We start from the raw sequence: 26,444 nt of genomic DNA, 5'->3' as shown, positions 1-26,444 counted from the left end.
TTAGTGCTCCTTTGGCTCACACCAGCATGATGAAATGTTGGGAGTGAACTTAATTATATTACATACACACGTGACAGGAAGGAATTCAGTCTTAGTTAAACCAACACAATCAATATCTCATGTTGCATCATAGTCTGTTTGATTGACCTGTGCATCTGGGATGTATGGGGCAAGTAGGGTGTGTTTGTTTCACGACTGTTGATTGGCCGCCGATGATGTCACTGAGGTAAATGCAGGCATGTATTGTAGTGCAACATGCGGACGTAGGTGTACACCGTGGGTGGACATTATAGTGCAACATGCGGACGTAGGTGTACACCGTGAGTGGACATTATAGTGCAACATCCGGACGTAGGTGTACACCGTGGGTGGATATTATAGTGCAACATATGGACGTAGGTGTACACCGTGGGTGGATGCAATGCAACATGCGGGCGTGGGTGTACGCCGTGGGTGGGTACTTTACTTCAAACATCACTCATCGTTTTATAAAACTTTATGATCAAGTTTATTATTATTATTTTTTTAATAACAGTGAACTTTTAAAGCTAATTATGTCCTCTTTAGCTTCGGAAATTATTCCGTATTTAATCTGGCAGCTTGTACTGAAGGCAATTTAAATATATATATATATATATATATATATATATATATATTTATATATATATATATGTTAAAATAAGAAGTGTAGATTTACATCATCGGCGGCCAATCAGCAGCCGCGATTCAAACACACCCTACTCGCCCCATACATCTCAGCTGCACAGGTCAATCAAATAGTTTTTTTTCTTTTTTTTTCTTTCTTTTTCCAGTAGCGACAGGATATTCAGCACATAATTCCGTTGAGTTGCCGCAATCTGTAGAAGCGACAAGAGGGAACCTGATGATTACTGAGGCAAACATGTGTAGACGGAAGGTATTTGGCCTTAGTTCAAATGGCACCATCACCATCTCATACCACAACACTGGCAATAGGTAAACAGCACAGCGCTCCGGACAGCGATAATTGGAGCTGTACACACACACACACACACCCACACACACACACACACACACACACACACACACACACACACACACACACACACACACACACACACACACAAGCAACTGGTGGGGGATTAGGTTCTATATTGAATAATGTGACAAGAACACAAATTCAAGTAACAGAACGGGATTTGGCAACTGAAAGATACTGTATAGAAGAACACAGATTTACGTAAGAGGAGGGAAATATTTGAACAATCACAGATACAAGGACAGCATAATTATGAAGGTTTTTGTTTTTTTCTTGGAAGGAACAATATTGCGGGCTTCTGGCCTTAGGTTCCTTCTTCCTTGCATTAAAAATAAGATACAAGGACACAAATACTGTATAAGCATTAGAAAAGTGTTTCGCTTTTGAAAAATTATAGATACTAGGGCAAATATAAAAAATATGAAAGTTTTCAGTATTTGTAAGACTGTAGATGCAAGAACTCAACGATAAATGATAGGAGGGTATTCAATATTTCCACAATAATGGATAAAACGACACCTACACTGCACACAAAACAGGAGATTTGAGACAAAATGACACAAATATGAGTACTATACACTGTGAAACTTGGCCCAGATTTTCATACCTTTACAGTGTATTTCACGTAGTTCAGTGGTAGAAAAAGACAACAGTAGGGCTCTGCATCCTTAACATAGCACTTCTTCGTGACTGGCACCGTATTCTAGTGTTAAAAGCTCAGCAGTCACGACGGAGAGATGGCAATTTTAGGCCAAGTTAGAGTACAAAAACTTTAACAGGGTACTTAGCAATTGTTTTAGAGATTACAGGCACTGGCCTAATCAAGCAGGCTTATCGCACACACCACTGCGTCCTTCTCACCTTGACCTGCATACGCTTGGGCAGAAACAGCTCATCTTGGCCATCAATGCGATCATCGTCGCCAGGAGGGGGGGCGTCCGTCGGCATATCAACGGGAGGATCGAACCTGCGTGGGGATGAGGTGTTAGTCTATCATCAGCCTATCATTTACTGCCCCATCAGGAGTATAGGGACCCAGGACTAGGTTAATAAGACCAGAAATTTATGGTGAATGACTAGCCGCTTGCTCCTGGGTACTATTATGTGGGCACACCCTCCGACCACCCCTTGGATATATACTTTAGTGGACAAAATTCAGTTGGACAACCTAAATCCACTACACCACCAGGCATTTGTTTGTGAACGTGGCTGAAGGAGCTGAGTCAGGTGTATACCAAACCTTATATTAGCACGTGTATAATATCGAAAAAAAAAAAAAAAAAAAAAAAAAAAAAAAGAGCCCCCCCAACGGGGGAATCACACCAGCTGAGAGCCGATACATATCTAGCGCGGCTCGGAATATGACCTTGACCTTGACCTACTTTCACCAATTTCAAACTCATATGAGATTTTCATCCCTGCTACACACCTGTAATTTTGTGATGATACTTGATCTTCAACGGTTGCGAAGTTATCGTGGTAGCAGACTCACACACCTTGACCCACTTTTACCAATTTCGAAATCGTAGATTTTCATCCCTACTACACACCTTTTAAATTTTGTGATGATGTCTTGAGCGGTTGCGAAGTTATCGTGGTAACAGACACACCGACCTTGACCTATTTTCACCAATTCGAACTCGTACGAGATTTTCATCCCTACTACACACCTGTCAAATTTTCTGATGATATCTTGAGCAGCTGCGAAGACACACAGACCTTGACTTGCTTTCACCAATGTCGAACTCGTGATCAACTTTTTTCCCTACTACACACCTGTAAAATTTTGTGATGATATCTTGAGCGGCTGTGATGTTATCGTGCTAACAGAAACACGGACAGATGGACAGACGGACAAATTGCAAACAACACCAGCTTCCTTATCGCGGCTGATAAAAAAATGCACAGGAAGAGGTACAAGTCAAACAGATGTAACACACTACGTGGAGACTAAATCCTCTAGTTATATGTACGAGTATACCTAAAACACTCACTCACAAATTAATGCCATATAATGTAATCTGTAGTCATGAAAGCGGCCACCATCTCCAACTTCCCATTCAACACAGTGGAGTAACAAACGCGGTGTGGCTGTCAATCTTCTGCTTGACTAGATGAGTATCCAGAAACAGAACAATGGACAGTTGTAAATCAGCAACCATATGCTAAACATAACATCCATCTTATCGTCCCTCAATCTCCTCGCTATTCCACGAAAGGGGGAGGATGGACGGCGGAAGAAGGGCGGTTTCCTCCAGCACTGGGTTCACGTTCATATGAGCTTGGGGTTTCTACTACTTCTACTACTACTACTACTATTACTACTACTACTACTACTACTGCTGTTACTTTTAAGTGTTTCAGCCGCAACGTCATTATTATTGCCTTCTTTACTGCTACCAATCAATAACATACAGCTAGAACACTCACTTACACTACATGCAATAATCGTTCTATCTAACCCATCTAGTTAGGAAATCGCTTCAAAGTTCAATAAATCCTCTAGAAACAGCAAGTCACCGTGTTTAGTACGTACGTCCACATCCACTTCTGAATCTGATCGCATTTTTCAGCAACAGTTTCTTCATCAAATAGGAATCATGAGTCGTAAGAACAAACCTACATAGAGTGAATTACCAGTTTTACCTTTCCTTTCTATAATATAAACACTAAATCACATAATTCGGCTGCTAAAGATCCACTGCTGCCTATAAAATTGATCTGCCAGTCTCATTTCACAGGACTTGCTACATGAAAAAACAAGTGATACTTTGGAATAGACCCTTCATTATAATTAAATGCAACTATAACTTTTTTTTCTAGCCATCAAGAGCTGCATTTAAGCCTGACAGGAATATTATTACCCAGACTTAAGACAAAAAAGATCATCCACCGAACTGCTACATGATTTAGTTTAGTTGCTGGATATCAGAGAGAGAGACAGAGAGACTTACTTAGTGATAGTGGTAACGTTGATAATATAGTGTTCAGGTGGCGGGGTATCCATGTCAGGATGCTGCCACTTCACCTGTACGGAGGAGGACCCTAGAACCTCCACACTGGGCGACTCTGGGGCTTTTGGCAAGATCTCTGTGGAAATGACGATGGGGTTTTTAGCCATGCGCTCTCCTTATGCCAGAGAGAGGAAAGGGGGACCAGGAAGGAGAGAGGAATGTGGGAGGAGACAGGGAAAGATGAGGAAGCAAGGCAGACAGAGAGAGAGAAATGTGGAAACATGGTCTGATAGAAAAAACAGAGGAAGAGAGAAAAATGGGGAGGAAAGAAAGGATGAAAGAAAAAGAGACGGCAGATGGGCAAGAGGACACGGGGGATGATAGAAAAACAGGGGGAAAGAGAGACAAGAGGAGAAAACAGAAGAATGACGGGTTGATAGAAAAAGGAGGAAATAGAGAGGAAACAGAGAGGAAATGGAGGCTGATGGAAAAATGGGGGCAGAGTGGGGAGTGGAGAGGAAAGGAGGAAACAATGGATGATAGAAAAGCAGTGGGATTGAAAGACTGAGAGGAAAAAAAAAAAGAGGAAAAGAGGGTGGAAAAAGAGAAGCAGAGATCGAGACCTGTATTCTCGTCTGCCTGGGTGGCTTCACAGCATCTCTTCCTTAGCGATTTATTTTGCACTTTACATCTAAACATTCCCTTGCATGTTACATATTCCATTTAAATATCGACAAAATTTGCATCCTGGTGTTAATAACAATCCAGACTCAACTACAATACTGCGCTGATTCATTGCCTCCAAACAGAGGACTTTTGTTGAGGCGTGTGCCATTTTGCGACCCGATACCCTACCTGACGTCAATCAATGGCCCTTCGGTGGGACTGGATGCTCAAGCCTTTAATCAATAGCGTGCACCCCACTAGACCCTGACTGCTACAATCACACCTGCAAACATGCCTTATTCACTTGCACTAAGAGTTTAATGGCCTAATACAATGAGCTTTCTGTTCACCCTCTTCCCCTGTCCCTAGCTAAAGTGATGTGTTGGACAGGTTTCATACAGAATACGAGTAAACACCTATTGCGGTTGTCCGAAGCTACTGTAGACGACAAGAGGAGTCATTCAGGAAAAATATAACACGCGGTCAAAATCTCGACCTACCACCCTGACACAAAACAAGGTCCTTTCGATATATTACTCTGGATACGACTTTTCTTCAGCAAAGGGTAGGGGTAAAGGGTGAGGAGAATGGTTCACGACTGTACCAATCACCACACTTACAAACACGCCTTATCCTTTGCACCAGAAGTTTAATACCCTAGCAAAGTGAGGTATCCCCATGTCATTTAAGTTATTTTTTTGTTATATGATTTCATTGTTATACTATCAATTGGACATATACTAACATTAACTTTAAGACACCACGTCTGGTTGACAAGTACTTATTCTTCGCGTTCACAGACAATCCCATCCAAGAATCAAACCCGGGTTATACAGTCACTACCACAAGAATCGTTCATCCCTACCATCAAGGTGACATCCTTTTCACTTAATTATTACTACCTACATACGATTTTATTCAGCTTACGGGAGGCTTTAGAAATGCAGATATTAGACACAGCCTTAATTAACCCCTTTCACAATACACGCCTTTCCTAAGTTGAATAGTTTGGCCGTAGCAAATACAGACTAAAAAGGACGTCACTAGGACTCAAGGCAGTAAGAGGATAGGCCGGGTGTTCTTCATCTACCAATCCCTGCTATCCTTCACGAGGCCAATAACTGCGTTTACTTTCTGACTCGTGGTACTGATGCTTCCCTTGTCAAGAGTATTGCTATTCATAAACACATAAACCGTATGTACTCTTACAGTGGGACAGATGGCCAGTGAGTATTTAGCGGCTAGTGATAAGAATCGCCGGCGTATATACTGTGCTTGAGTCAATGGCCCATATTCCCGCCAGATTTTCGGGGCGTTCTAGCACTTTGTTTCTTACCAGCTTATTTCCGCATGAGGCACCTAAGTATTCCCTTATGTGTTATATACGTAATTTAGGCCAAAACTTAAATATATGAACAGAATTAAAGAGACAAATGAGGAGTACAACGCAAGGCAAATTGCTCAGAAAGAGGTGCTAGAAAGACTCCTAAGCTCACCTCAATACTACCTGAAGCTCCTGGATCAGTAAGGCTCTAATATACACTGTAGGTATTACTTACAAATGCTGTTACTCCTGAAAGTGCTTACAATATGAATTCATTATCATTATCAACATCAGTATCAGTAAATTCAATGCTACTTGATAAATATGTAATAAATATGGTATTCTCCAGTCACTAAGATATAAAGGAGGTTATACGGTAAGTCAGTCTGTGCACTTACCGACGCCATCCGAGATACACATAAGAGTGACTTCGGTGTATGCGGTACATGAGAAGTGTGACTGTATGCTGTCCTCCTGCATGGTGTACTCCCCACGGCACAGGTCCTGGCATATGTCCGGCACTCGCTGCTCCTCACAACATGGCACGTGGTTCCTCATGTCTGACACAGAGAAGAAGAATCATATAACTGTGGCTCCAGTCACAGTGGTTCCTCGAAGCCGACCCAGAACAAGAATCATATTACATTTTCAGGTTCATTACCATTTCATTCCGGTGACGTTTTGTTTATTCTTCCTGCTATCACACGATTTTATCCTGGGAATGGCCTCTCGTACTGAACGGGTTACTGAAAGCTATACTCAGTCCCTTCAGGTCGAAAAACCCCTCCGAGACTCAGTACTATCGTCTTAAAGAGACGTCATCGGAATGAAAGGGTTAACACTACTTATGTTCAAGCCTACTATGTTCAAGAGATGCTTGTTCTGTTCAACCCTATGCTGCTGTTCAAGTTTGTTCTTCTGTTCACGCTTACTCGTCAGTGTAAGTCTATTTTTCTGTTGTTTCATTTTGTTCAAGCCTGTTCTTCAGTTCCGGCCTGTTCTGTTCAGGCCTTTTCCTCAGTTCAGTCCTATTCTGTCAAGTCCATTTTGTTCAAGGTCATTCTTCAGTCCTGTTCTTCTGTTCAAGCCTATTTTGTTCCATATGTCTGCCACAGAGAGGGACACTTATAGGCATTATCTTCTGTAATTTCTTTTATTTTTAATCTTTGTCATAACCTGATACTTCCACTAAAACGAAAGAAAATGAATTGTAAGAGGCAAGAATGGAATGAAAACGTACGTGATAGGACTGAAAGAGCTGAACGTAATGATATGCAGTTCTCTCATCTTAACTTGGTCAAGATTTTGTTTACGCAGCTTAATTCACACTGACTGATGATTGAATAAGGCAATCTTACGGCTCCACATCCTTTTTCATGACACTTCTTCGTGACCATCATAAATTTCTAGTATTAAAGTACTGTTACACCTCAGTGATTATGATGGAGAGATGGCAATTATGGGCCACGTTAAAGTGAAAAGAGCATAACATACTAGGCAGTCATCTTGAAGCCACAAACACACACACACACACACACACACACCTTCCATATATACAATGAACAACCATAGACACAACACACACCCTAGTTCAACTCAAGGAGTGACATGTCCTACCCACTCATCCATCCATCCATCCATCTCCTCTTACCCATGCTTCACTATACTCATTTTTTAATATCGAGGCGAAGATGCACTTGACAGGCTGGTGATGACTCGCACAATGCAACATTACTTCATAATCTCTTCACTCGTTAGCATTAATAATTAACAACATATAACTGAGGTGGAAATTTGGGTTAGTAAATGTTATTCGGACAGGTTGCATTCAGCCAATCATCACCAACCCGTCAAGTGCATCTTCGCCTCAGTAAAAAAAAATGAGTAACAACTCATCCATCTAACTTCTCTTATCCTAACTAACAACTAATTCATCCATCCATCTCCTCTTACCCATGCTTCACTAATAACTAACTCATCCATTTAACTTCTCTTACGCATGCTTCAATAACAACTAACTCATCCATCTACCTTCTCTTACCTATGCTTCAATACCAAAATGAACAACCCTTCCAGCACTCTACAATTTCCCATCCACGCCAAGGTAAAACAAAATTTTCCATATTTTCTCCATTCACACTGTTTTCTGCCATTTCCAGACCCATGCCTGCCATAAAAACCTTTCAGTCCTTCACAAATCCTTTCATCACCATCCGTCAAGCGCAAATATACCTACTTAACTCCCTGTCTATCTACATAAGCTCACACCGCAACGCCCATCTATCTACTTAGCTCACTACGTAACTACTATCTATCTGTCTATCATATACCCACCTGCCATGCACTTAACGATGAAGGGGAAGTATGTCTCGCAGGCTTCGGGTTCGATCCCTGTCTTGCCCTCGAGAATGTTGTGTATGTTGCAGAAGCCGAGGCACTGGGTGGAGACGCTGTTCTTGACGCAGCAGTCCGTGTAGTTGTGGGGGGACCGCAGCGCTACCTGGGAGGCTGACTCATTGGCCGGAACGACTGCGAAGTAGAACACATTAGATTAGACTGGATAAGATTACATTAGATTGCATTAAAATAGGTAAGGCCAATTTACAGCAGGTTAGGCTAGGTTGGTCTGGGCTGGGTTGGATTAAGTGTGGTTTGGTTTGGTTTGGATTGGATTGGATTGGGTTGGGTTGGGTTGGTTTGAGTTGGGCTGGGTTGGATTAGGTTCCGTTAAGGTTAAGGGACAGAAAACTATTTTAGGCTGGGTTAGGTGAGGTTACGTTAATTAGAATTGGCTAAGTTAGGTTAGGTTGTTGTTGTCAGGAGTGGCTGGATGGACACACTTCTGAATACAACAGCCCGAGAAGCTGTGAAATGACAGCAGCAGTGCCTAGGAAACCTACTCGTTGGCCGGAACAAATGGAAGATAGAAAGTTAGGTTTAGTTAGGTTAGGCTGTGTTAGGTTGGGTTGGGTTGAGTTAGGTTGCGTTATGTTGGGTTGGACTGGGTTAGGCGTTGGGCAGAGCCTCTGAAGAACTGAGGATTTGGTTAAGTTAGGTTACGTTAGGTTTGGTAGGGTTAAAGCAGGTCAGACTGAGGAAGGTTAGGTTCAGTTGCAGAACCGCAGTGCTGCCTGGGAGGCTGGCGCGATGACTGGAATGGCTGGGGGACAGATTAGATTAAAGAAGCTTAGAGTAGCATAAATCAGAATAAACTAAATTATATTAAAATCGATTGCGTTAGGTTTGCTTAGGTTAGTTTGGGTTGGATTAAAAAATAGGTGAGGTTAGGTTAGGATGGGTAGGATCGGTCTGGGTTGGGTTGGGTTAGCTTTGGTATGAATGTCAAATTGATAGGAGGGGGAGCTGAAGACCTTGGAGCGCAGTGTCACTTGGAAGGGAAAGACTCTGACTGGTCCCACTGGGAGACAGGCGACGGAAGTTTGGGCTGGATAATGGAATGGGGATAGAAGAGCAGAGGAAGTTAGAGCTGGATAATGGGATAAGGAGGTGAGGATGACAATGGGAATGGAAGAGGACGTTAGGGCTGGATAATGGGATATGGAAGTGTGGATGACAATGGGAATAGAAGAGGAAGTTAGGGCTGGATAATGGGAGGGGGAAGTGAGGAAGACAATGGGAATAGGAGAGGTATTCAGGCTGGATAATGAGGTAAGGAAGTGAGGATAACAAAGGGATAGGAGAGGAAGTTAGGCTGGATAAAGAGGTAGTGAAGTGTGGATGACAATGAACATAAAAGAACGGAGGAAGTTCGAGTAGGATAACAGGGTAAGGAGGTGAGAAGTGACAACCTATCAAGAATGGGACGGAAAATGTGAATGTGCATGTAAATGACACATAAAACACCCAACAGTCACACACACAACAGTCAACTTAAACACCCAGGTCCCCAAATCTATATTAGGTGCGAAAATACTGAGGTAAACAGACCAATGACGTCTGATGAACGATTGAGGATAAAAACCCTGATGGGTGTACTCTAATTACCTCCGCCATGGAAGCTGCTTTCACCCCCGTCCGATTGTTTGTTTGTTTATTGGCTGGTTTGTAAGCAAGATTACACAAAAAGTACTCGACGGATTTTCACGAAACTTGGTAGATGAATGGGCCTTGGTCCAGATTATACTCCCTCAAATTTTGGTGCGAATCCGGATAAAGGTGCGGATCCAGGAATTTTTTTTCATTTTCTTTAACATTGCGAGATAGGGCGTTGGCGGAGGTAAGCGCTCTATTGAGTGCCATTCTAGCTGGTTTAAGCGTTTTCATAAAGTATCTTCCTTAGCGTTTTATTCTGCATATTACACCTTACAGTCTTCTTGTATGTTGCTGCTGTATGTTCTTGTTCTTGTATGTGTTGTAGTTATTGTATGCTGCTGATGCAAACTATGTCGCTACAAAAACGCTATAAGAGATAGTAAATTATAATGAGCAAATAAATCACTAACGAAAAGATATTACGAAGCCTCCTGCGCGCCTTTGAGAGAGGAACTGAGAACGAAATAGAGGAGGAAATGGATGGGAAAATGAAAGAGGAAGACCAAGAATGCTGAGAAACAAAGTGGATGATGATGATGATGATGATGATGATGATGATTAGACCAAAGAGGGCATGAAAGTCGTATGCAAGGAAGTGTAGGGAAAAAGAAGAGAAAGAGAGAGAGAGAGAGAGAGAGAGAGGGAGGGCGGGGGAGCAGCGGAAGTGAGAAGAGAGAAGCCTGGGAGTGATGGAGGATAAAGTAGAAAATCGATTGTGGGAGACGTGCTCTGTGTGTGTGTGTGTGTGTGTGTGTGTGTGTGTGTGTGTGTGTGTGTGTGTGTGTGTGTGTGTGTGTGTGTGTGTTAGACAGAGAGAGACGGTATACATGTATGTTTACGTTTATGTATATGTATGTATGTTCATTTTTTTTCGACTGGCGTAAATTTAAAGATGACCGTCTCTAGTTTTTACTTCTTTTTTTTTTTATATGCCTGCCTATATGACTTTTGCTCAATCATTTGTGACTATTGGGTGAGCTGATATATAACTAGGCAGGAATGTATCTTGTGTTGGGCTAAACGAATTTACTTATATCCATTGACAGAGTGTGTGTGAACTCCATCCATCCATCATCCAATCATTTTTTGCCTCATCAGGAGCGTAGGAACCCGCGATATATTGCTCATTCGCGACATTTAAGGCAAGAGTGAATGTAAGGCGTGTGTGTGTGTGTGTGTGTGTGTGTGTGTGTGTGTGTGTGTGTGTGTGTGTGTGTGTGTGTGTGTGTGTGTGTTATCATCTGATTTCAGCCCAAATACTTAGCCTCACTGTGCCCATCCAATCCCTAGAGCTATGAACACCCTTGCCAGTACCACAATTTCTGAAATACATAGCCTAGTTTCGGTCCCCTACACCTAGACAGGGATGTGGGATTAGATGTTTCCATACTTCTCTTCTGTACACCAGTCTTGCCAGAACATCAAGAGATTTTGCACATGTATCAGATCAGCTGTCAGTGTAAGAGTTGAAGGTGATCGTGGTGAACAAGAGTATTTTGATATAAGAAACAAGAGCATTACATACACGCCACATTGTTAAACCGGGAATACGAAGGTTCTGCGCTAGTCTCCAGTCATTTACGATAATTTCAGGAGCATGTAATGATGATAACACATGGCTGATCTTCACGTATGGTTGCTGATAACACCCAGTTCTGTCCGATGCAGGGTGGTCACATGCATCAATATCACTCCATCTATCCATCACTCAGTCCTTTTACACCCCGTTTGGAATGCAGAAACCCGGAGGCGATTCAGCCCTGACATTTAAGGCATGGGTGACCAGTCTCGCTCTCCCCCGAGTGGCATTATGTGGGCAATAAACTCTAATCAACTCTCGGATGTAATCCCTACCACAGGCGTAATTCGGGTGGAACGCTTTAACTCACTAAACCTCCTAAGGTCATTGGGTTACATGGTTACCATCCAAAATAGTGTCCCGGTTACAGGAAACCATTTCGCTTGTCGTTCGGTGTAGCCGCCCAAAGACAACATTACATCGAGTGAGTGGATGATAGGCGCCACCACTACCTATTGTACCACAAATCAATAGTACTGGTGCTCCATGAATACACAAACAGATAAATAAATAAACAAAAAACACTCCCCTGTGCAGATGTCACCGCTCTCAGCTTTAATAGGGCCGTTAGAACACGAGGCTTGGAGTGCCGCTGTCCAACTATGTCCAGCCACGGTGCAATCCATTTACCGTGATATATCTCCGCCAAAACCACCCTTATTTATGGCCATCATAATTTTTGCACTTTGCCTCCTAACTGCCGGCCTGGGGGTTCGAGTGATTTACATATCGTGATGGAGGAATTTATGGCGGAACAGGGATTACAATGGCATGAAGGATTGCTCTTTGGATAGCACGTATTTATTCTGGAAAGAAGCCAGGCATATGAAGGCAGCATGAGTTTATCTCCTTCTTCTTGGAGGAAACTTTGACATAAACCTTCACTGTACTCACACCAAAAAAGCCACAGCACTCAATTTCACAGGGTATACTCTCACGGCCTCTCCCCACCACCATCCACAATTCCAGCTCATTCTACCCATTTCCTTGCTCTCCAGGCCCATTTCCTTCCTTCCCCACCTTCACTCAAGCCACCCATCCAACAACACCCATTTCAGTTGGCAGATTTTCCTGCACCATCCTTACCATCCACCAAAATTCCAGCCCAATCGATCCATCTCTTCGCCAACTATGCCCATTTCTTTACCTTCTTTTTTCTCTACCTCGTATTTCTTTTAACGGGTGCATGGCGCGACGCAGGTTACGAGGTCGACGAACGAGCTTGTTATATTCTGTCCTTGCCATCTCCGGGACGTTTCATTTGGCTTTAGAGTTATTTATCCATTTATATTTATCTATCTACCTATATCTATCTTCCTATATCAGTCTGTATATCTGTTTAGCTATTCATCCATTTCTTTACTTACATATTACTTAATGCAGCAGTTAGTTACAGCCTCCCTATATACTTTCACCACAACAAGTATCCCCTAAACTGGAAAAAGTCGTCCAGGGGTGGTGCAAAAAAAAAAAAAAAGAGGGAGAGAGAGAGAGAGAGAGAGAGAAAATCGAGTTGACACGAGCAAGAGGGACTGCAGTTTCATGGGACAAAATTTGTTTTTTTAACTTTTTCTCTTTTAAGGATATATACAGCTTTCAATAACCCCTTCACTACTAGAGGCTCTTTCTATCTATCTATCTATTCATCTATCCATCCATCTATCTATCTATCTATCTATCTATCTATCTGTCTGTCTATCTTCTAGCTATCTAACTAATTATTGCAAGACGCCTTAATCACGTAAAGGGTGGCCACAAACAAATCGCCTCCACGTCGCTCTATCCTCTACCATTTGGCTGCCCTCCTTCCAACTCGCATCTCCCTCCCTCATATATCTCTCCACTCCGGGCCTCCATCTCATCCTCGGTCCCCCCTTCCACCTCACTCACATGCACTCTTCTAGTCAGTCTCTCATTCTCCATCCTTCATCCGCTTGGTGGTAGTCTGAACTGGTAAATAAGACATCGGATTGAAAGATTTAATACGGAAATAGGGATCAGAATTGCATATACGTTGGATTTCGGACAGGACTGAATACAAGGCAGTCCATTATACCGCTCCTATTACTCGTGTCTTCCTGGGACGGCTCAGTCAGCGCTATCGGTGTCCATCCTGCATTATTTATTCACTCCCTGCACCCACTGCCACACCCACGCCCACACCAGCACACTGAGCCGTGCCCGCAACACACAAAATACCGTCATGTGAGTTTCTGGTGAAGTGCTATTTGCCCTGAACATCAACAGCGTAGGAACCTGGGGCTAGGCAACTCAGTCCCGACATTTAAAGTGAGGGTGACCCGCCTCACTCGCCCCTGAGCGGCACTAAGTAAGCAATAAACCAGCAACCACCGCTCAGACATAAACCTTTCCGGGCCTAATCCGGTTGAAGCGCCTTAACCCACTAAACCACCAGTGTCGGGCAAATCAGAGTGGTCCGTATACATTTACGTGGTCGGCTCAGTCTGCTGGTGTGGGCGTGGGTGTGGCAGTGGGAGTAGAATATGTGTAAATGATGCAAGACACACACTAACAAAGCTGAATGTGCCGTCCCTGCAACACACAAAAAATCACCCCTGGAAAAATTGCAGTGTGTTATGCAAGTGTCCAGTATGTAGTATGTAGTGAGTATGTAGGTAGTATGTAGTGTGTATGTAGACAGTATGTTGTGTGTACGTATAGCGTATGTGCACTGTATGCAAAGTGTATGTAGATGGTATGTAGAGTGTATGTAGATAGTATGTAGAGTGAATGTACGTAGCACATAAAGTGTACGTAGATGGTATGTAGAGTGTAAGGAGATAGTATGTAGGGTGTATGTAGGTACTATGTAGTGTAATAAGCGTGCATGTAACAGTATGCAGAGTGAGGCTAACCCCTTCACTCTGATTACGTTCTTCATCCTACTATTGCTACTAGCAGACGAGTTTATGGATATCTGGTGATGCACTGCTAACCGGAAGAAATATAAGCTAGTCAGTTAACGAAGCTCCCTAACACCTCCTCTTTAGCGATTTCTTTTTGGATGTGGGTGATTAATCTTCTTGTCCGTTAAAAAGATATAGAACAGTATTCTCATTCGTTACAGAAGCTCCCTAACACCTCTTTCTTAGCGGTTTATTTTTCTGGATATGGGTGGCTAATATCCTTTCGTACCTTACTTATGCAGTGTGCCGATACTGGAAGGATTTGGGTACCACAGAAGAGGACAGTAAGGTGTAAAACAAAATAAATCGTTTAAGAAAAGGTGTTAGGGGAGCTTCCTCAACACAGAAAGAAGATGACTCAGGTGGAAAGGAGTGACAAGGCTTCGGCAGGCATTCTTGTCGGTGGAGGAAGCTCACTAACACCTTTTCTTAAGCGATTTATTTCGTTTACTACACCTTACTATCCTCATCTGTCTTCCATAAAATCCTCCCCATATCGACAGACTCTGCATAAATAGCGTACAAAATTATAATAACCAGCCATATACAAAAATAAATCGCTTAAGAGAAGGTGTTAGGGAGCTTCCTTAACCATGGAAAACACTTTTTTATTCATTCTATCTAGGATGGGGTGCAGGAGGGGGACGCCTTCACGTGGTGGCATCGATATGGCTGGTTGGCCCCTCTGCCTGGTTATACAAACGCTCCTCACTTCCCCCCCTGTCCCCAAAAAGGAGGATGGTGAATTGCAGGAAGGTAAGTCCAGCCTGCAGCACACTGGGTTCACGTTGGGATGAGCCTGGGGTTGCAACTGGCTTGATTCGCGTAGCTCAGTGGCAAAACAAGACAATTCTACAGCTCTGCATCTTTCTCATGGCACTTCTTCGTGACTATCAACGTATTCTAGTGTTTACAGATTACTAAAACTCAGTATTCAAAACAGAGAGGGCAAATTTACGCCTAGTTAAAATGAACAGAGTATGGAGTCAGGCAGATGTGTTTTTCTAAGTCCAAATATTCTCCTGGAACACAATTACTTTACATCCAGGTCCCTAAATGTACCGGGCTGGAGGAAAGGCTGGGTAAGCTTTAAATCTCGACAGGAAAAAGGAGCTGACTTGACGCGGAAAAGAACTGACATTAACTATAACGCAAAATGACAGTATGAAAGGTGGGAAGAAGAGTGGCAATAAATAGAGAGAGAGAGAGAGAGAGAGAGAGAGAGAGAGAGAGAGAGAGATAACGATCCTTACTATAAAAAATAAAAAAAAGACACCATGCATTGGAGAAGAACTTTAAAAAAAATAAATAAAGCATGGAAACTGGAAAAGAACTGAAAAAAACACAGCATGAGAAAAGAGAGAGAGAGATAAAAAGAGACAGCATGATATGAACTACAGAAGAAGAGAATGACAGGAGGAGAGGAACTTCACAACGAGACAGAATGAAAGGAGGAAAGGAATGTTAAAATAGGACAGAATGAAAGGAGGAAAGGAGCAACAGAAAAAGGAGACAGAATGAGTGCTGAAAAGGAAGTAGGAGGCATAAAAAGAATATAGAATGAAACGTTACAATGGATCGAGTAGCATTAGCGTGACAGCGTGTAGAATGAAATTAATGATGGACTGGATGAGACGGATAAGCTTCGAGATTACACGGAAAAGATGATGAGAGAGAGAGAGAGAGAGAGAGAGAGAGAGAGAGAGAGAGAGAGAGAGAATGACACTAACCTAATAACATCTCGGAGGAGACGAGTGAGGGGCTGGAATAATCAAGCACACACACACACACACACACACACACACACACACACACACACACACACACACACACACACACACACAACGACGGCAGGGGTAAAAAAAAAAAGAAAAAAAAAAACAGCAAATGACTGAAAGATGATGTTTGGCCAAAAGAAAAAATGCAAGGAGTTACACAGAAAGAAAAAGATGCGTGGTAAAGAAGAAAACGAGCAGCAGTTACATAGAAAACAGGAGGTGGGTGATAAAGAGAAAAGAAGGAAAAGTGACACAGAAACAAGACGTAAGGATAAAAAGAAACCAGCAAGCGGTTACGCAGAAAAGAGATGGCGTATGACAATAAGGAAACACATAAGCAGGTGAACTAATCGCTTGTGACCCACCTGCCAACATGTATAGTGATGTGAGTGAGGGGCTGGAGTTAACCTCACACACATACACCCCCGTATCGGAGATCTTGGCCTTCTTGATTACCAACACCCACACGTCTCCACCTGCTGGGAAAAATGATAAAAAAAAGGTAAGATAACAGGCTCGTGTAACCGTAGGAACACAAAAAACATCTGTACATTAAAGTTCTGGCTATAATTCTCATACTCATGGGAACAGAAAAATGGCGAAGGTGAAAACTGCTGCTACCGTGGTAACACACAAATATTTCCCATTTATCTATTTATCTATCTATCTACCTATATGTCTATCAATCTATCTATATATCTTTTATCTACCCATCTATCTGTCTACCTGTCTGTGCGTCTATTTATCTATCAATCTATATATCTTTCATCTATCTATCTATCTATATACCTGTCTGTGTGTCTAATTATCTATCAATCTATATATCTTTTATCTATCTATCTACCAATATACCTGTCTGTGTGTCTATTTATCTATCTTTCTCCTGATGTCTGTCCGTGTCTGTCAATCACTCAATCATTCAAGAACTATCTATCTATCTATCTACCTACTTACATGTGTCTGCCTCTGTCTGTATGTAGGTACGTAGCAATATCTATCATTTACTTATTTCCTGCTCATTCAGGCTCGTAGGGGTACTTGGATTTAAACCCTTCTACGTTACATCGAAATGATCGGATCTTGAATTTGGCTCTCTCTTGTATTTTGTTTTCCTCTTGGAAAGAACAATATTTAAGCGGGCTCGCGGCCTTTGGTTCCTTCTTCCTCTCATAAAAAAAAAAAAAACTGGAGTGACAACCCACTAGGTCACCAGGCTCCCACTTAGTTATATAGTTACCACCCAACGTAGTAAATAGTTTTACGTTACAGGGAATAAACGAAGAGAATCATTATACAGCAAAGTACCGATTATGATTCACGTTAAGCAACTTGGGGCATAATAACACCGTACCGTAAAGCATCCTCATCTCAGTGGAGCTCGAACCTACCTCGCCACTGCCGGTCTAAAAGCTAAGTGACTGTCAAATAATTACGACGTTTTTTCTTCGTACCCACAGTGATGGTAATGTGGGTGGCAGTTAATTTACGCTCTTCCAGTCACAATGGTTGACATGTATGTGAAGAGCCACATACACATCTTCAGCCCGGCAGAGGAGAGGTTGGTTTAAGCCCCACACAGATGAGGGTGTTTTGCGGTACAATATTACTACAGCCTGTCGTTAATATATATACAATTTGGGACATGTAAAAAGCAAGAAAAGAAATCACAGAGGATTTTAGAAGCTTTCATTCACCGGTGCGCTTTTGTTGGGAGTTAGGACATGCGCTCATAACTGTTATCAACGCGAGAATTTACTTCCTAACTGCAGGGACATTCAGTATAAGAGAAAATAACAAGAAAAATGGATTGCTGGGTAATAGGTAGTGTTACGTAAAAGGGCATGTATGGTGTGTACAGAGTAAATGGGCAGACTCCTTTTATTTATCTGTCGCTTTCTGTCTACTGGTCTGTCTACCTGCCTACGGAGCCACTGATCTCTCTGAGCCTGAGTCCCCCTCTCTCTCTCTCTCTCTCCACACACACACACACACACACACACACACACACACACACAACTGGCTCCAACACACTCCAACTCTCTCACCCACCAAACTTCCTCTCCCGGACATCACAAAGGCGAGCGAAACTTTGTCTTGGCCAGCTGACGACGCAAGTTTTCTCAAGTTTCTGTTCATGACTTCCTTGGTAATGGCCTGTTATGGTAGAGTACGCGACGCTATAAGACACTCGCTCTCCCGTGACTCTCTCTCAGGTGGAATATTAGAGCTGTCTTTAACATACACTGGTTAAGTTATTGGTACTCTTTTTAACACAAACGTTGCTACACTCGCTTTCAGCTTAATAAAATCGTCTGGCGTCGGCTGGAACAAAGTACTAGAACTGTCCTAACCAATAAAACAGTAGGTGGTGAAGCTGTTAAAAATCTGGTTCCTATGACTCACAGCTGAATAAAATCGTCTGGTGTCAGGATAAAGCTCTAAAGTTGTTCCGACCATAAAAGGGTTAATGGTACCAATTTAAACACTCCCAGGCTCCTATAACCCACGCCCAGCTGAATAAAATCGTCTGGCATCAGATGGAATAGAGTGCTAGAGTTAACCTAACTATGGAAAGATTAATGATGGCTGTATTAACACTCTCAGTCTCCTGTATTCTTTCCTGCTAATAAAGTTATCTGGAGCTGGTGGAAATAGACAATTAGTGTGTCCGAGGCCATGATAGGCTTCACAGGCCCTGGTAGAACAGTACCCAGTAATCTATAAAACAGAACAACAATATATAAATAAATAAATAAAATTAAGTATATGGGTAGATGTATACTGTATAACTCAACCACTTATGAATTATATGCATTCTCTTATTACTCTGCTGGTAGGTGAGGGCATCTACCATCCACTCACCTGATGCACTGCTACCTTCAAGTGAGTACACTGCAGCCAAGGACACCACTTATTACGTTAGGTAGTAACTATATAATCAAATGGAAACCTGGTGGTCGCTTGAGTCGGGCGGAGACAGCTGGATGTGGCCGGAAAAGGCTTACACCCGAGAGAGGCTTTACTGGTCAAATAATGCCACTCAGGGAAGAGCAACCGGGATTCCCTTTTTATATGTCAAGATTCGGTAGTCTTGATCTAAGCCGCTACGATCCTCATGGGGCAATAATTTATGGATAACACAGAGACATTAGGTGTTTTCAAGATGCTCCACATTTTTTCTGTTTAATTAATAGCCTTCCCTTTCCCAGGTTTTAGTGAAGGTCTCTCAGTCTATGTCCTCTGAAATTCGCAGCACCCTAAATTAAATATGGAAATGACAGTGGCCCAGAATATAAAAGTGAAGATTCAGATGTATGGAACAAAATATTAAATACGTAGAGACTCCTCGAAGGTTTTGCCAGGAATTCTAACTAGGGAAATGAGCTGTAACAACAACGGCGAATTTACAGTGTTGTTGTGCAAAACATTCAGAGGACACGGATACACTGTACACTCAGAACAAGAGTAACAGTGGCTGCCCGTCATCAGTAACTAAAGAGCAGAGGCATTACTAATATTTTGCAGGATTCTGAAATGGTTACTCCCCAGAAGTTCCCTTGTCGGCGATTCCAAGAGCAAGACATCAAACAAATATCAGCCTAGCGTATACTAGTCAAGGAACTGAAGCTTTTTCACACACATCGCATCCATTTATAGTCAGACTGTTTTCATCTGACAAACTTCCCTTGCGGCAGATAGCGCTTTGCCACAGCAATGCGTGGGAAAGGGTGTGCAGGTTTGGTTCCTGGATGGACGCCACATTAGCATCTCTCTATCTAATAATCAGGGACACCATACAGTAAGTCTCCACATCACCCCACTACAAGTTATGCTGTATAGTTATCATTCAGTGTTGTAAATGGTTTTCTAGGTTACAGGAAGCCATTAGGCTTGTCACTCAGTGTAGAGCCATCTGAGGTGGAAAGAGTAATAAAAAGTGACAAGAACGATGAAAAGGAAGAGAGGCTAGACACAGAAAAAGAATTACAAAGGTGAAAGAAGATGTAGGCAGCACTACATTAAGTGTGTGGATGATGTTCGCCACCACCTGCCATTTCAGCGACACAGTAATAAGGCAACGGGAGTGGCCCAGTTCTGTCACATGAGAACAAACTGACTATAGGCATAAAATGACAACATTACAGAGTTACTTGAGAGAGAGAGAGAGAGAGAGAGAGAGAGAGAGAGAGAGAGAGAGAGAGAGAGAGCGCTGTCATGTGCAATTGGCTCAGTGACAGGGTGAAGTGCTCGCCAAACTGGATCACCCTAACTTGATTTAGTGATGAAACCATTTCCACTCGAGCGGTGCCATCAACAACCACAATAAAACGTACTGGGGCACAAAACCACCCCGAATCACTGACAGGTACACGAGGGGTCCAAAGATCACAGGCTTCACTACCTTCAATACCAGATGGGGGAATGCTTGGGACTTTACGGCTGTAGGATGGCAGTGACAAGATGGTGACAATCAACAAATATTACCACGCCACGATCCAGCCAAAAGATTCTCCCCAAATCAGCTCACAATAACCTGCTTTATACAGAAGTGTCACCCCACATACAGAGGAGGACAACACCACTGTCCTCCAGCAGGTCTTCAGAAATCGCCTCCTTTCCCTGGCTAGTGCTCACATCTTGCCACCTCACAGCCTACTCTTGAACCTTCTGACAACTGTTTATTTCTTTTTTATTGATTCATTTTTTAATTTTGTTAGGATCAGCCAAGGACTCTCTATGCCAAACGACCTCTCACACTGTAAGATCTGAAGAAGAAGGCATCAGAATACCTCCAGGAATTGCTCTTTAAGACCGGGAGGAAAGTTGGACAGAACTTGGCAGTCAGGATCAAAGCCTGTCGGAACCGCGGTAAGGCACACACTGAGAAAGTTGATTACACAAGTTTTTCTTAACTCCATTACACATGATTGTATTTTACTTAATTCTGCCTCATTTTGCTCCTCACCCAAAGTATCTCTTCTTTATCTTTCCAAAAATATTTCTGGTTCCCTGCAAATAAGTTTTTAAAACCGCATAACTTTTTAATTCACCCAGTAAGTAGCTATCACGCTAAGGGTATTTCAGTATTCTTAAGATTATAATACCGTGGGCAGCAAAGGGAACTAAATACCCATTCTTGTAATTAACTGTTGTACCAACCGTAATCATTCGTCACCCGATTTTTTTTTCTGACCACCCATATACGGAATCCTTTTATACTATGCTATTCCACACTATCTATATTAACCTTCTCATGGTCGGGACGAAAACAGAGGACATAATAACTACTCATAAAACCAAGAAGGAAAAATGGATGTAAGGAAAAATGGATGTGAGCGGATCAGGTCCGTTGTAGAATGGATAACAGAGGCACCACCAAGATAACAAAGAGGCAGACCAGAGATGGAGTGGAAGCTCAGAGATAGAGTGGCAGCCCAGAGATGGAGTGGCAGCCTAGAGATGGTGTGGCAGTCGAGATGGAGTGGCAGCCCGGAGATGGAGTGGCAGCCCGGAGATGGAGTGAGAAAAAGAGGCAGATAGAAAACAGGATGGCGAGGTGAAATTCGGAGATCAGCCTAGACTGAACGGAACTGGCCAGCAGCTAATTGGCCCGAGTGGAAAGAGATGGACGAGGCCAATGTTCCGCAGTGGAATGACTTTGATGATGATGATGAAGAGGAGGAGGAGGAGGAGGAGGAAGATAAGCGTCGGAACAACTTTAGTATTCTGCTCTAGTTAAGGCCAGACGATTTTATTCACCTGTCAGTATAACAACCCTTCAATATTCATACTGATACCATTAACCCTCTCAAGGTCAAGACCACTCTAGTATTCTATCTAACGCCAAATGACTTTATTCAGCTGAGAGAGAGAGAGAGAGAGAGAGAGAGAGAGAGAGAGAGAGAGAGAGAGAGAGACTGAGACTTAGTGCTATCTTCCAACCCTCTCAAGGATGGGGCAACTCAAGTAGCCTTTGCTCTAACTAACCCCAGACGCTTCAGCTGAGCCGTGAGTGAGTCAAAGGAGTCTGGATGTTAAGCAGTCTGGATGTTAAGCAATCTGGATGTTAAGCAGTCTGGATGTTAAGCAGTCTGGATGTTAAGCAGTCTGGATGTTAAGCAGTCTGGATGTTATGCAGTCTGGATGTTAAGCAGTCTGGATGTTATGCAGTCTGGATGTTAAGCAGTCTGGATGTTAAGCAGTTTGGATGTTTAGCAGTCTGGATGTTAAGCAGTTTGGATGTTTAGCAGTCTGGATGTTAAGCAGTTTGGATGTTTAGCAGTCTGGATGTTAAGCAGTCTGGATGTTATGCAATGTGGATGTTAAGCAGTCTGGATGTTTAGCAGTCTGGATGTTAACGGAATCAAAACAGACTTAAGCAAGTTTCCCAACTGGCCGTCTCATAATGGAAGTCAGGAAGAAAAGTTTGCTTCTGTGTTTACTTCACACTTTGGCGTGTCTGTCACTCTCCTCCCTACTGCATCGTATCAAAAAGCATCATTTATATGCAAAGAAACGTAAAGCCTCTCTCAGTTAAGGAATATTACTCAGTACAGGAACGTGAGAAGTACAAGAGGTGAAATATTGGGCAGAGAAACACAACAAGCCTCTTTCAGCTTAGAGTTTTAGCCAGCAGAGGAAAATGACAAGAAGAGGTGAAATAATAGGCTGAGAAACATATCGAATGTCACTCAGTTTAGGAATATTAGTCAGTAGCGAAGAGCGAGAAGCAGAATAGGTGAAACGGTACGAAACAAATCAAACCTTCTTGCAAATTAGGAATATTACTCAACAGAAAACATAATCAATAGATGTGGAATATTAGGCCCAAACGCAAACTATGTCTCTCTCAGGAATATTAGCCAATAGATAAATGTTTTTTTTTTTTTTATGTAAGGAAAAAGGAACCAAAGGCAACGGGCCCGCAAAACTGTTCCTTCCAAGAGAAAAATAAAATACAAGAAAGAGCCAAATTCAAGATCCATTCATTTTGAGATGCCTGGACACACTGCGTTTGGAAGACTGGAGATCATAGGAAGCAGGAAATACAGACAGAGGGAGACAGTTCCAGAGTTGACCTGTTGCATAAATGAAGGACTGGGAGTAACGGTTAACTCTTGCATTAGAGAGCTGGACAGAAAAGGGATGAGAGTTTATTGCCAGACGGGTGCTACGCGCCCGTCGTAGAGGTGGTGGAATGCATGCAAACAGTTCAGAGAAGCAGTGACCATTGAAGTAGCGATAGAAAAGAGATAAAGATGCAACAGTGCGGCGAAGAGACAGAGGTTGAAGGGAGTCAGTAAGAGGAGGAGAGTTAATGAGACGAAAAGCCTTTGACCCCACCCTATTGAGAAGAGCTGTATGTGGGGAGCCTCCCCACACATGAGAGTTGTACTCTGCGTTGGGGCGGATAAAACCCCTGTATAGAGTCAACAATTGTGCAGAGGTAAAGAAGGAACAGGGTCGGCTTAGCACACCCAATCTCTTGGAAGCAGATTTTACAAGAGATGTAATATGATCTTTCCAAGATAAGTCCCGAGTAAATGAAACCCCAAGCATGTTCAACGATGATGCAGGATTAAGCTGAATATTATTAAACATTAGTGGGTATACCTGTGGAAGATTTTGTCGGGTTGATAGGTGCAAAAACTGAGTCTTTGATGCATTAAAAACAACCAAATTATTTTTACCCCAGTCAGAGAGACGAGCCAAGTCAGACATTAGATGTGCCATAGCCTCATCCCTTGTTTGTTGAAGTAACTGCTGAGATGGACGTTGTGAGAATCGAATGGAAAGGTGAAGGATGGAATCAGCGTATGAGTGGATAGGGTTAGATATACAGCTTACAAGGTCAATGATGAATAAAAGAAAGAGAGTTGGAGATTCGACAGAGCCCTGAGGAACACCACTGTTAATAGATCTAGGAGAAGAACGATGGCCGTCTACAACAGCGGCTACACAGTAGAACGACCAGAAAGCTATAGATGAAGGCACAGATAAAAGGATAGAAACCGTAAGAGGGCAGTTTGGAAATTATAGATTTATGCCAGACTCGATCGAAAGCCTTTGAGATGTCAAGTGCAATGGCAAAGCTTTTACCAAAGTCCCGAAAAGAGGAAGACCAGGAGTCTGAAAGGTAGGTGAGAAGATCGCCTGTGGAGCGTCCCTGACGGAACCCATACTGACGATCAGAAAGAAGGTTGTGATAGGAAAGATGCTTTAAAATTTTTCCATTAAGAATAGACTCGAAAACTATTGGGATACAGGATGTTAGAGCAATTGGACGATAGTCAGAGGGTTGGGAATGGTCACCCTTCTTTAGGACTGGCTGAATGAGAGCAAACTTCCAGCAAAAAGGAAAGGTACAAGTTGATAGACAAAGGCGAAAGAGTTTGCCTAGGCAGGGTGTAAGCACAGAAGCACAGTTCTTGAGAACAACAGGAGGGACTCCATCAGGCCCATATGCCTTATTAGTACTGAGGCCTGTGATGGCAGAAAATACATCAGCTGAAGACATTTTAATGTTAGCCATAAGGAAGTCAGAGGGGGGAAGTGATGGAGGAACAGCACTGGAATCGTCTAAGGTGGAATTGGAGGAGAAAGTCTGAGCGAAGAGATCTGCTTTATCAGTAGAAGAAATAGCTACAGAGCCATCAGAGTAGAAAAGAGGAGGGAAGGATGATGAGGTAAAGTTGTTAGAAAGGTTTTTGACAAGGTGCCAGAAGGAGCGAGAAGAATTCGAGTTAGAAAGTTGAGAGTACTTTATATGGATGAAATTATTTTTAGCAAAGTGAAGAACAGACTTAGCACGATTCAGGGTAGAAACGTATAAAAGATGTGATTCAGGGGTGGGTTGGCCCCAGTACCTTTTATAGGCCCTCTCCTTGTTGCGGACGCATTAGAACAAGCGTGATTAAACCAAGGCTTTCGTGCATTAGTCAAAGGATATGAGAAAGGAATGTATGCTTCCATGACCGAGAGAATAACCTCCGTAATGCGCAAGGCACACCCAGATGGCTCCCGGCCATGGAAGCAGTAATCATTCCAGGGAAAAGCAAAGAAGTACTACCTGAGGGCCTCCCAATCCGCAGCTCCAAAGTGCCACAGACGACGTTTTTTTGACGAGTCCGCAGGCCGTACCGGAGCGATAGGACAGGTTAAGGTGATAAGGTTGCGATCGGAGGAGCCCAACGGAGAGAAAAGATTAACAGTGTAAGCAGAAGGATTAGTTGTAATGAAGAGGTCAAGTATGTTGGAGCTCTCTCCAAGGCGGTCAGGGATACGGGTAAAAATAAAAATGAAGACATGATATATTAGACAGAGAAACACTGTGAGCCTTTCTCATTTTAAGAACACCAGCCGGCAGACAAAAGTGAAACAGTAGACAGAATATGAAACTAACCCACAGAAAAGGTGAAAAATTAGGCTAACGTATTACAGAGAAACATGTATGGGCAGAGAAACATACCAAGCACGACTCAGAAATGTTACCAGAGAAGAGTAACATGAGAAAGGTGTGATATATCAGGATAATTTTGTCCCACCCGACCGTTACCCGAAATTTTGCCAGTACCTTGCAGTTGATAAACGCAGGGAGTCGCGGAACTCACTGCGGAACGATCGAAAAGTTGTCGACCGCTGTGATTCAGAGCGATGTTGGGCGGAAGGCACTCCCAGGATCAGTAATTATAGTAACTGAGATTATTGAGATTATTATTATTATTATTATTATTATTATTTGTGGTAGGTGGGGGCGCTCACCATCCACTCACACGAAGTAGTGCTGCTGTCGGGTGTCTGCCCTTTCCTCTCCTCCATCCTTCTTTCCTTCCATCTCTTCTGTCTTTGTTTCCTTCAGTCTTTCCTCGTCCTTCTGCCTACGGGTGACTTTACACTCCCTCTTCTGTCTTTCTTTCCTTCATTCTTTCCTCTTCCATCCGCCTGTGGGTGACTCTACACTGAGCGACAAGCCAAATGGTTTCCTGTACACCAGGAAACCATTTACTACGCTGGGTGGTAACCATATAACCAAATTTTGGCGCCTGGTGGTTTAGTGGATAATTATTGCGCTCCAATCGCATTGAGCCGGTGAAGGTTTATATCCAAGGAATGGTTGGGGTTGATTGCTCATGTAACGCCACTCA

At 42.8% G+C, this 26,444-nt stretch overlaps 1 protein-coding gene across 1 annotated transcript in view; it reads right to left on the bottom strand.

The window, feature by feature from the left end:
• The window catches only part of LOC145402055 (Ig-like and fibronectin type-III domain-containing protein 1), a 512,409-nt gene that overhangs the window by 87,529 nt on the left and 398,436 nt on the right, over window positions 1–26,444 (bottom strand). Inside the window, exons 6-10 of the mRNA XM_080274151.1 lie at window positions 16,665–16,775; window positions 8,297–8,512; window positions 6,361–6,522; window positions 3,973–4,108; window positions 1,880–1,985 (exon numbers count right to left, since the gene is read on the bottom strand). Coding sequence (XP_080130277.1) covers window positions 1,880–1,985; window positions 3,973–4,108; window positions 6,361–6,522; window positions 8,297–8,512; window positions 16,665–16,775 — 731 coding nt within the window. The remainder of the gene's footprint in view (window positions 1–1,879; window positions 1,986–3,972; window positions 4,109–6,360; window positions 6,523–8,296; window positions 8,513–16,664; window positions 16,776–26,444) is intronic.

The sequence above is a fragment of the Coenobita brevimanus genome, chromosome 57 (assembly GCF_032717465.1).
Source record: "Coenobita brevimanus isolate Jiangsu-jjx chromosome 57, ASM3271746v2, whole genome shotgun sequence".
Taxonomy (NCBI): Eukaryota; Metazoa; Arthropoda; class Malacostraca; order Decapoda; family Coenobitidae; genus Coenobita; species Coenobita brevimanus.
Note: the sequence above shows the minus strand (reverse complement) of the source record. Positions and strands in the feature narration are given on the sequence as shown.